Source organism: Felis catus, chromosome B4, assembly GCF_018350175.1.
Source record: "Felis catus isolate Fca126 chromosome B4, F.catus_Fca126_mat1.0, whole genome shotgun sequence".
NCBI classification, from domain to species: Eukaryota; Metazoa; Chordata; class Mammalia; order Carnivora; family Felidae; genus Felis; species Felis catus.
Window position 1 is genome coordinate 99,086,727 of NC_058374.1, and position 12,011 is coordinate 99,098,737.

Genomic DNA, 12,011 nt, shown 5'->3' on the forward strand with positions numbered 1-12,011 from the left:
AAAAGCTACATATGAAAACCGAGGCTATGTAACTAATATATAGGGTTTTGTGCCGGCCTGGTCCACTGTCAGCATCTAATACAGTTGTCTTTTTACATAACACCGTGTCGCCAACATGTTGCAATCTGGATTGCAGTTCAGGAGCTCTCCCCAGCGATTCTGGATTAGGTCCTCAGACAGCGTCCTGGATGGTTAAGACAGCGTCCTGGATGGTTAAAACCACGCACCAGAGGGCCACCCAAGGCTTTCTCTTGTAGCACAGCGCTTTGACGTGTGCTACCTGCTGCCTGTCCTGCCTCGGATTCTGGCGCAGCCCTCTGGGGGGCCAACCAGCCGAGCATCCCCGCGCTGAGCTCGAGCTTGTGCAGGAGGATGGAGCCAGCCCGGAGAGTGGTCCCCACGGGGCCGCGGAGGACTGGCTGGCCGAGCCGTTACTGGTCCACGCAGTCAGAGCGTCTTGTGCATTCCGCTATGGTTCTGAGGAAGAAACTGAGTTGCTTATGGACGCTAGGTCTCTGTCTGGTAGCCAGTAAATCGTCTGCCAAAGTTCCCTCCATCACAGACACGAATTTTAAAGACAGCAGCGTCAAGGCGCACAACGACATGCGCGGCAAAGTCTGGCCCCCCGCGGCCGACATGAAACACATGGTGAGAAAGAACTCCGGGCTGGGATCTTATTTCTCTGGTTCATCCTAAGGTAACTGGCGGATAAATAGGATGCAGCCATTTGTATGAATTCAGTCTGGACTTTCAGCGTGCACTTAAGAATCACACCTTGGCCTGGCTATCATCCTTCAGGGGGGTGATAGGCGTGGACAAGAAGGGAAAACTTAAACCTGTATCTTGCCCAGGCTTAGCTCCCTTTAGTGGGGGGCGGGGGGGGGGGGAGAGGAAGGATTGGGGGGTAGGGAGGATAGGGGAATGGAGGGTGGGGGTGGAGGATGAAGGGTGGGGAGTCAGGAAGGATGGTGTTTGGGAGTTGCTTGGTCTTCATCGCTAAGGCCTAATAGACGTACTTCCGCAACTTCGCACAGGTTTCCCCACCCTGTCCCCTTATTTTGGCTAGCACTCCCCAAACTGCATAACTGGGATACTACGGATAAAAGAAAGAACACAGGGATCGAGATTCTCTTGATCACTTATTATGAACTCAAGGATGTAACAGCACTACATGTGTAGTATTCATCTTTAAGAAATGTTCTACAAGGATGTGAATAATGAAATCAGCATTTGAGCAATATCAGATTGTCATTTCCATGAAAAATAGAATGTGAAGTTTAATTCCAAAAACATTGAACTGATGGTGTCTTTTGTAGACCATCATATAGACATTAAGGCAAAAAGAGTACTCTGTTGAAGAATGAGCATCAAGAACATTGGACTATTAAAATAATTCATAGAATTTACAGTTTTTAAACGAATGTCTGACTATAAATTTTCTTGTATGTAGATGTCATTATGAAACTATGAATATAAATGTTGACAGCATAGTTTTGCTTATATACTATGCAGGTATAGCTACGTTGTAAAACATATCTATTTCAGCTTTGTTCCTTTCTATCCAACAGAAAATAAAATGGAAATAGGGGCACCTGGTGGCTCAGTCGATTAAGTGGCCAGCTTCTCTGGTCATGATCTCGCGGTCCGTGGGTACAAGCCCCACTTTGGGCTCTGTGCTGACAGCTCAGTCTTGAGCCTGCTGTGGATTCTATGTCTCCCTCTCTCTCTGCCCTTCCCCTGCTCATGCCTCTCTCTCTCTCTCTCTCAAAAGTAAATAAACATTAAAAAAAATTTTTTTAAATAGGTACATAAAATGGAAGTATTATAAGATCACATTCAGCAAATAGCACAATTTAAAACTGCACTATTCTGCTACATGGGAAAGAATTTTTTGAGGGGGAAGAGGTTTCAAATAGGTTTGGGAAACACTGGACTGGATTAAACAACAATAAACTGATCTCTTTAATACAGAACTATTAAAATATTTTAATATGTAATATGTACTTTAATCTCTAATAAGTTAGGGTGGTCAATGACATGGATTTGCTATACAGTATTTCCTCCACACTTATTTGAATATATATTTTTTAAGCACTATCTTATGTCATTAAGATGGTATTTATATATATGTGTATATGTTTACATATATGTGCATTCTATATAAACACACACATATATATGCTTTGGTTTCCAACGGAAATAATAAAAAGATATACATAAAATTAGTTTAAATTTAAATAGTTAGCTGAAGGCAAGAGGGAAGAAAGGAATAGGGTGGAGAAGACGTGAATGGAAACCAGCCTTCTTTGCATTTACTTTGTTTTATGTTTGAGTTTGTAGACATGTAAACGTTTTTGTTATTTAACCCTTTACATTTTCTGGTGCTCTTTATTTCTTTGTTTAAGAAAAAATTTTTTTAATGTTTATTTATTTTTGAGAGAGAGAAAGCAGAGTGTGAGCAGGGGTAGGGAGGGAGAGAGAGAAAGAGGGAGACACAGAACCCAAAGCAGGCTCCAGGCTCTGAGCTGTCAGCACAGAGTCTGACGCAGGGCTCAAACTCACAAACCTCGAGATCATGACCTGAGCCGAAGTCAGACGCTCAATCGACTGAGCCACCCAGGTGCCCCTCATTTCGTTGTTTAGATCCATATTTCCACTTGGTATCATTTTCCTTCTGCTTAAGGGACATAAACATTTCTTATGCTTTAGTCTGTTGGTTTTTAATCGTATCAGCTTTTTCTGTTATAAAAGTCTTTATTTCTCCTTATATTTTTCTCTATTAGGCGATTGCATTAACTGTATATTTTTTCCAGTCGAATGAGAAATAATTGGCATACATCACAGTATAAACTTAAGGCATACAGCATGAGGGTTTGCTTTACATATATTGTGAAATGAATGACACAATAGGTTCAGCTAATGTCCATTTTCTCATACAGATACAGTTTATAAAAAGAAGGGGCGCTTGGGTGGTGCAGTCAGTTAAGCATCTGACTTTGACATAGGTCATGATCTCATGGTTCTCGGGTTCAAGGTCCACATTGGGCTCCGTGCAGACAGCTCAGAGCCTGGAGCCTGCCTCGGATTCCGTGTCTCCCTCTCTCTCTGCCCCTCCCCAGCTCACACTCTGTCTCCGTCTCTCCCTCTCTCTCTCTCAAAAACAAATAAACGTTAAAAATAATTAAAAAAAAAAAGAAGAATAAAGGATAAAAATTTCTCCTTGTGATGAGAACTCATAGGATTTACTCTCTTAACTTTCCTATATATCATACAGCAGTGTTAGCTATAGTCATCGTGATGTGATGTGGGCCAGGAGCAAATAGTGAAGAAAGAATTCTTGAGACGTTTTCAGTGCAAAAACGTGTTTCTATTAAAGCACGGGGACAGGACCCATGGGCAGAAAGAGCAGGGATAGGATTGTAAAGGCAATTGATTATACACGTCTAAGCTGGGGGGAGGGGTGGGGGGAGGGGTGGGGGGTTGGTGGTAAAGACAAAGGAAATTTCCAAAAGGATTTTCATATGTTAAAGATTTCCGGGATCCTGGAGATCTGGCTATTGTCAAGCTAAAATTGTTTCTTGCCTCTGGCAAAGCATTAATATTAAGACAATTGTGAGTTCTTAGAGGAAAGTCCTGCTCTGTCTCAAGTATTTGTTGATGGGCTGCAAGTTGTAAGGTAATTTAAATTTAGCTACATTTCTTTTGCCTTTGTTCTCCTCATCAATCATGTACATTATATGGATAGTACTTACTCATAACCGGAAGTTTGCATCTTTTGACAACTATCTCCTTAATTTTTGCTAGATATTATCATTGTGTGTAGGATTCTAAGCTTAACTTTAAAGATGTTGCTGCACCGTCTTCTTCTTTCACATTATTTGTGATGAGAAATCTGCCGGATCATTCTCTTGGTTCCCATATACATCATATGTACTTTTCCTTTGGCTGATTTTAAGAATTTCTCTTCATCCTTGGTTTTGAGCAATTTGATGTGCCCTAGTGTCACATCATGTTTCCTAGGGTTCATTGAACTTTTTGTATCTGCAGATTTTAATTAAAACAGAAAATTTTACGCATTATCTATTAAAATATTAGAGGCTCCAATTACACGTGCATTATACCATTTGAAGTTTCCCACAGTTCACTGATGCTCTTTTCATTATTTTTTTTTCTCATTCTTGCTTTTTCTACTAACTTTAACACTTGTGTCAGTTCTGTTTGGATTTCCATTGATTGATTTTTCTGCTCATTTTGGCCTGTATTTTCTTGCATCTCTCTATGCAGATAATTTCTTATCAGGTACCAGATATTGCTAATTTTACCTTGTTGGGTGATGGTTATTTTTGTATTTCTATAAATATTCTGGATTTTTTTTTCCTGGCATGCATTCATGTTACTTGGCATTTTGATCCATTTTAGACTCGTTTTTAAGATTTGTTGGGCTGCACAAAAGCTGTAGTTTAGACTAGGATAAATATCCCCCACAATTAAGCCAAGATCCTTCTGAGTACTCTACATAATTCCCAAGATTATGAGGTTTTTCCAGTCTGGCTAGTGAAAAAAGGCACTATTCCCAGGACTGGGTGAGCATTAGGTAATATTTCCCTTATCTTTTTGAGTGATTCATTCCCTAGTCTTGGGTAAGTTCCTCATATGCATGTGCTAATCACTACTCTGCCAAATATCCAAGCAGGACCCTTTGAACATCTTTGGAGTTCTCTCTCTATGCAAGTCTCTCTTACCTGGTACTCCTTTGTAGCCTGAAAATTCTCTCAAGGCAGTAGGCTGAAGTTTAGCTTATTGGTCTCCCTGTCAGGGAGCACTGGTCTTTCTTTGCTTGATGTTATGTGTGCTGACACCTGTTGTTTCATATATTTTATTTTTATTGTTTCAAGTGGGAAAGAAAATCTAGTCCTGTTATTCCATCTTGGGCAGAAGCAGAAGTGCTAACTATTGGCTGGGACTTTAATAGGAGTTTCTCCAGTCTTCCACTACTGAATCATCAAGGAAAACTAAGCACCTCATTTCTCATATCAATTTCTATATTTATCAGGAAATGATAGACTATTATATTGTGTTAACAATTGAAACCTGAAAGCTCACAGGCATTTTTCCCCATTTTTTTATTGACATGACACTGTATTTAAGTGTACAACATGATTCAATATATGTATACTGTGAAATGATTACCACAAATTGAGTTAATGTCCATCACCTCACATAGTTACAATTTCTTTTTCTTGTAATGAGAATGTTTAGCATCTAATAGCTTAGCCACTTCAAATATACAATGTAGTATGGTTGCATATAGTCACATCATCATGCTTTACTGTACATCCCCCAGAACTTATTTACCTGAAAACTGGACGTTTTCACCTTTTGACCTCCTTCACCAATTTCACCCACCCCCCATATCCATAAACCACCAACATATTGTCTGTATGTATGAGTTTGTTTTTTTAGATTCCAAATGTAAGTAAGATCCTACAGTATTTGTTTTTTCATGGTCTGGCTCGTTTCACTCAGCATAATTCTTTAAACAATATAGGTTTAGTATCTCACTCACACAAAGTCCAATACTGGTTGGACCACTCTCCACATCACTTCTTCGTGCAGTGCCATGGGCTGATTTTATTTTGGTTCCATCATGCCAACATATGTTTTTGAGAGTCACCATTGAGAAAGCTAGAGGGCTGTACAGGTATTTTTATAATCAGACCTGGAGGTGATATATGTCATTCCCACTCAGGTCCCTCTGGCCAGAATTAGTCTGATGACCCTAGCATGCTTGCATTAACTATCACTAGCACAGACTACTTTTATGGTCATCAGATATTTACTTATTCCTTCCATCCCATAAACAGAATAAGTTCAAGGCCTCCTCCAAAGGATAAGCCCAATATCCTGTTTAGTTACTGAATCAGAATCTAATATCTCTGAGTAGAATGCAACAACCCAACGAAGTCAGTTGTGAACACTCTTGGCCTAGTGCCTCTATCTGTCCTCCACACAAACAATATTCAAAGGCAACGCAAGACAAGATAACCATAACAAACACTTCTACTGAGAAAGTGGAAGAATAGGAACCACACAGCAATCGTTGGTTCAGAATGATTATGAAATCTTTAGATAGTAGACAGTATTCATACCTAATATACTGGAGGTCAGAAAAGTTTTTTTGATTAAGGAAGTAGAAGTTCCCTTGTCCATTGTTTTCTGTGGTATCTATCTTCTCCCTCTAAAATGTTCTTCCTTATTCATCATCCTCCTTGGCAAAAATGAATTGGGCATTGGGAAATATACCATCTTTGAGCCATCACTGTTAGGCCCAGAATTCGTGATCCCCAAAGACCACCAGGGAGCCCAGTCCGATGCAAAAGCAAAAGAGCCTTTATTTGAGCTAGCTCGAGCTCAATCTCCTACCTGCACGGACACAGCGGTGAGATACCAGAGAGAGAGAGAGAGCGAGTTTCAAAAGGACAAAGGTTTTATTGGGGCCTAGGGGCAGTTGGTGAGGTAATGGCTGTGGCCTCAGTCGATTGGCTGGGGAAGGGTCGTGGCCTTGGCCAATTGGCTGGGGAAGGGTCAGAGTCCTATTACTCAAGAGGAGGAGACATGGTCAGCCGGCATAGGTCCGCCCCTTCAATAACCTTCTCAGATTGCTTTCTGCCCATGGAAGTTTAAGATCCAAGGTATTCATAGACTTTTTTCGTAACAAGTTTACAATATTTTTGGGAATACATCTGTCTCAAAAAATCTGAAAGTCTTTCAGCTATATGCCCCCAATCAATTCCAAATACCAATACCCACACTTAAAGTACCAATTGGAGAAATTTTCAAGTCTTTCTTTGTTTTCTCATTTTGGTGCTTTTCTTGTTCACCTTAATGCCAGTTATCTTGAAATATGACTTTTGGGGAAATGGGTACATCCTCATCTGTTCATTTGCTAAGGACCTTTTAATCACTTAAGAAGATATCCTTGGAGTCACATTCTTCATCTCCTCTTTGTCCTAATCGCACAAAAGTTTTATGACATTAGTCTCTCAAAGTCTTTTTAAGATCTCATATCTTAATATATGCTATATAGAAGCAGTTCTTTTCCATGCCTCAAAAGCCCCACACTTCTTGACTCTAGCTTTCATTTCTTTCTCCAAGCTGGCCATTTTTTTACTCTTAAAATATCGTGTTGAACCCATACCGCAACCAACAACCACTATTTTGTTTTCCAATCTCTGCTTAGAGCTTCAAGTTCAGTGAACTCATGATTCTGAGTTATAGATCACATTTTTTCAGATGTTTTGGCCCTGAATAACATGGATTGCTGTTATTCCTGCCTCTGACATAATTTTCCTCACTGCTTGCCAGCTAACTGTTAAATTCCCCACACGGTTCAGGCAAGCTTACCACCAACATTTGTGGGCTAAAGGAAGAATAAAAATGGAAACCTACATACAATCTCATTGTTTGCTCAGTAATTCAATCTTTATTTAGTAAAGAATGTATGGTTTCAAGGATTTTACCTACCTTGCTCAGATTTGGATTTAATCAGAATAATTTTACTCATTTTCATTTATATAATCAGTAACTAAATTTTTACTTCTTCTGAAATAATCAAAACTATTAAAATTAAAAGGCAACGTTTAATGGGTGAATAACGATTTTAAGTATTGAAATTTTTTTTGGAAAATTTAAGTCTTGTATATTTGTATAAATATAAAATTCACCATTCTGGTGATCATGTCCATCTAGTGGCCAATGTAAAGAACTGATGTCATGCTTCACTTAGGTAACATACAGATCTACATTTACCCCTACTTAACAGTGATGGAAATTGTTACCATTGAAAAATGTCTTCCTTACCCCAAAAATGGGAATTTGAAGAGAGAAGGAAGGAAATAGATCTTCAGTAGTTCTGCTAAACAATATTATATTATGTAAGAATCCACTGCTTTCATGTTGCTTTAAAAGATTTGACAAGTTGATCTTTTCTCTTGCCTAAGAGTTAACATAGTTAAAATCTTCCCTGTACTCTGAAGCAATGTCTGTCTCTTACATCATCAGCAACAATATTCACAAACTATTTTACCATTCACATATAAATGCCTTTTGTTTTAAAAACATGTCGGTGTCATGGGTCACACTGAACATGTGCTAAGGTTAGAATGAGAAGAATCTTTCATTTTATAATACCCTGTGTGTGTGTGTGTGTGTGTGTGTGTGTGTGCGTGTGTGTGTGTAATATGTGATGTCCTATAAAATCTGGGCCCACAGCAGGAATCCTTCCTACTTAGGTCTCAGGGTGGTTTAAGTTTAGATTTTTATTATGGCTTCACTCTACTTTGAGTAGTAAGTTTTATGAAGCTAGTCTAGGCTGTCCTATAAAATAGACCCTGAAATTTTAGTGGCTTAACAATTTAATTCCTTAGTGGCACAAGTTGGAGAGAAGGTGAATTGGATTCAACCTCTCTTGCTGAGACAAGACCCTTGGTCCCTTGCTGGGACCCTTACCCAGGTTAGCTCATTGACCTGCAATATTACCAGAGATCCCAAAGTCATTCATTGGATAATTGCTTTACCAATGTGAAGAATAACTATCTATTGATTCTCTTGCTATTATAAAGTAAGAGGTTATTTTTTCCTCATTTCTTCCCTTTTTTTGGTTGAATTAATATGGCATTTATAGTCAGACCACTGTTCTTATTAATTGCAGATCTTATTAATTGCATTTCCTATTAATTGCAGATCTTTATCCTAGAGGCAACTAGTAGTAACACAAATAAAATTTAAGATAAGTGTTTGTGAGGTTGTAAAGAAATTGGAAACACTGTACATTGTTAGTGGGCATATAAAATTGTGCCACAGTTCTGGAAAACAGTATGAAGATTGCTTAATAAATTATAGTAGAGCTACCCTAAGATCCAGAAATCCCACTTCTGAGTGTATATCCAAAAAATTGAAATCAAGATCTTGAAGAGATATCTGCACTTCCATGATCACTGTAGTACTATTCACAATAGACAAGATATAGAAACAACCCAAGGGTCCATCAATAGATGAATGGAAAAGGAAAATGTGGTATATACATGCAATGGGATATTATTCGGCCACAAAAAAGGAAAGTCCTGGGGTGCCTGGGTGGCTGAGTCAGTTAAGCGTCTGACTCTTGATTTGAGACTCAAGTCATGATCTCATCATTCGTGGGTTTGAGCCCCACGTTGGGCTCTGCGCTGACAATGCTGGGGTTGGGGGTGAGGTGGTTGAGGTATTGGGGAATTGTTATTCAAAGGGTATAAAGTTTCAGTTATGTTAGTTGAATAAGTTCTAGAAATCTGCCATATAGCATAGTGTCTATAGTTAGCAATATAGTATGGGGCACTTCAAAACTTGTGAAGAAGGTAACTCTCGTGTTAAATATTCTTACCACAAAAACAAACAAACAACATCAAAAGGACACAAGGAAACTCTGGGAGGTGTTGGTTATGTCTTTTACCCAGATTATGGTGATGCTATCATAGGTGTCTGCATATGTCCAAACTTATCAAACTGTACACATAAAATATGTAAAGTTCTATCATATCAATTATACCTCAATAAATCTGACTTTATAAAGTATTATTTTTGTTATGGGCATCATTTCTTATAATCCTTTCAGGAATTTTGAACATTGACTGTTATACTATTTGTATTACTCAGTATCATTCTTTTTTATATCATCCATATATAGCATAAATTCTTCAGTAGCACACTGCAACATCCAGGCATTCTCCCACCCTCAACTCTGTGCACAATATACTGTTTCTTGCCATAGCACTAGTAGAAGCATCATGTTTTTATAAGCATATTTTTAAAAAGATAGTGTGGGAACTCTCCATATGAAACTATTATAATTCTCTTTGTTTTTAGTTTATTTTTGGAAGAATCTCTTAGTAGGTTTTCTTATTCTTTCTTGTGTAGAGGCGCTTCTGTGATATGGATGGACTTCATAATATGAGGGCTTGTGGTCGGGAGAGCTTGCAGAGTGTACTGGAGTTAAGGCTAGGCAGAAGACAGGTGATTGGGCTTTTTAAAATTTGTGTCTACAAGCATGTCAAAGTCTTCTATTTACAAGTTAAGGCAGAATATTAGTAAAAGTTTTCCCATAGAACTAGAGACTTAGTAGCAATTTAGTTTTAGGTGAAAGCATTACCAGATCTAAGGTGTCATTAAAATATTTTTTTTAATGTTTATTTATTTCTGAGACAGAGAGAGACAGAGCATGAGTGGAGAGGGCCAGAGAGAGAGGGAGACACAGAATCTGAAGCAGGCTCCAGCCTCCGAGCTGTCAGCACAGAGACCAATGTGGGGCTGGAACTCAGGGACCATGAGATCATGACCTGAACCGAAGTCTGACGCTTAACTGACTGAGCCACCCAGGCGCCCCTTTTAAAATATTTTTTTAGAAAGATTTTTAATTATGCTGTTCAATCAGGGGAAAAAATGGGCCTCAAAGAGTCCCTGAGAATTCCAAAATGCAACTAGATTTTTGCAGTTATACATATACCTAGATAATTACAATTTATACACATACTATGCATGTTTGAACTGGCTTGCAATACATATTTTAAATGCATATAATTCCTTTGCCATCAGATATTAATTCCTGTTCTTTCAAAGCTGTTGTGTTCACCATTTGTGTGTGTGTGTGTATATATATATATATATATATATATATATATATGTATTTTTTTAATATAATTTATTGTCAAATTAGTTTCCATACAACACCCAGTCCTCATCCCAAAGCATTTGTATATTAAGACTAGGTCTTGGGCACCTGGGTGGCTCAGTCAGTTAAGTGTCCGACTTCGGCTCAGGTCATGATCTCACAGTCCGTGAGTTCGAGCCCCGTGTCGGGCTCTGTGCTGACAGCTCAGAGCCTGGAGCCTGTTTCAGATTCTGTGTCTCCCTCTCTCTCTGCCCCTCCCCTATTCATGCTCTGTCTCTCTCTGTCTCAAAAATAAATAAACGTTAAAAAAATTTTTTTTTTAAAAGACTAGGCCTCAATTAGAATGATAGAATAATTTTCACTTGTACCATACTTTGGGTAGGGGATGACTTGATACAAGTTATTCTACATTAGAACTATGTTTTAACTAATATATTTTCTTTAAAAATATATACCAGATTTAAGCTGGTCTTTTCTTTTTTTTTTTTTTTCATTTTCTTTTAAAATGGAGAAACTTCTCAATGATTCAGGTAAAAGACAAGGATTTTCACAGGCATAAGAGGAGATAAAGCTTTCCAGAGTTTATAGCTAAACTGAAATATCTCGGAAAAGGAATGAATTGGTTTCTAGCAAGGAATATAAGTGAGAAGGCCTGGCTTGAAAACATTTGTTTGCTATTGCCGATTTATTGTTTGTTTGATTCTGTAATTACATCTGTCTTATAGTGGCTGTGAGAAAAATAGAGGCTCTGTCCTTGTGGTATCTTGCCTCTTTCAAGTATGTATAATTTTTGGTGAAGGGTGGTATATGAGAACTCATCACTCAGTCTAGTCATTTTTTCAGAAGAGTAAATTATGATCTGTCCTCTGAGAACTGCTGAAGTCTCTCTTGGCTACTGTAAACAAACTTTTTCACGTAACAATTTTTGTAGTTTGAAGGAATATGAGTGATTAAAGTGTCAAGAAATGTAGGAAGTTAACCAATGAAATTAGTAGTATGAATTTAAATCTACAATCTTAAAGTGAAAATGAAATGTCATTTATTTATTACCATTAAATTACCCTAATTGTAATGTTTAGTCCTCACATTGACAAGGGGATTAAAAATGTGATCTTAAACATTGTATTGTTATACAAAAAACAAAAAGCAAAAAACCTGGGGTCTTTGTTCCAAAAGATAGGTGAATCATCTTAAGTAATCAAGTCAATAATCATTATTATCCTTCCAAATTATCATTGAGATGCCAATATCATTACCCTTCCAGGTTTGGACATGCTCCCAACACAGTCCAATGACACAGAAATGC

General features: G+C 38.2%; 1 protein-coding gene across 1 annotated transcript in view; it reads left to right on the forward strand.

The window, feature by feature from the left end:
- Nucleotides 1–369: 369 nt before the first annotated feature.
- The window catches only part of GLIPR1L1 (GLIPR1 like 1), a 35,879-nt gene continuing 24,237 nt past the window's right edge, over nucleotides 370–12,011 (forward strand). The window contains exon 1 of the mRNA XM_023257260.2: nucleotides 370–648. Coding sequence (XP_023113028.1) covers nucleotides 373–648 — 276 coding nt within the window. The 5' untranslated portion in view covers nucleotides 370–372. The remainder of the gene's footprint in view (nucleotides 649–12,011) is intronic.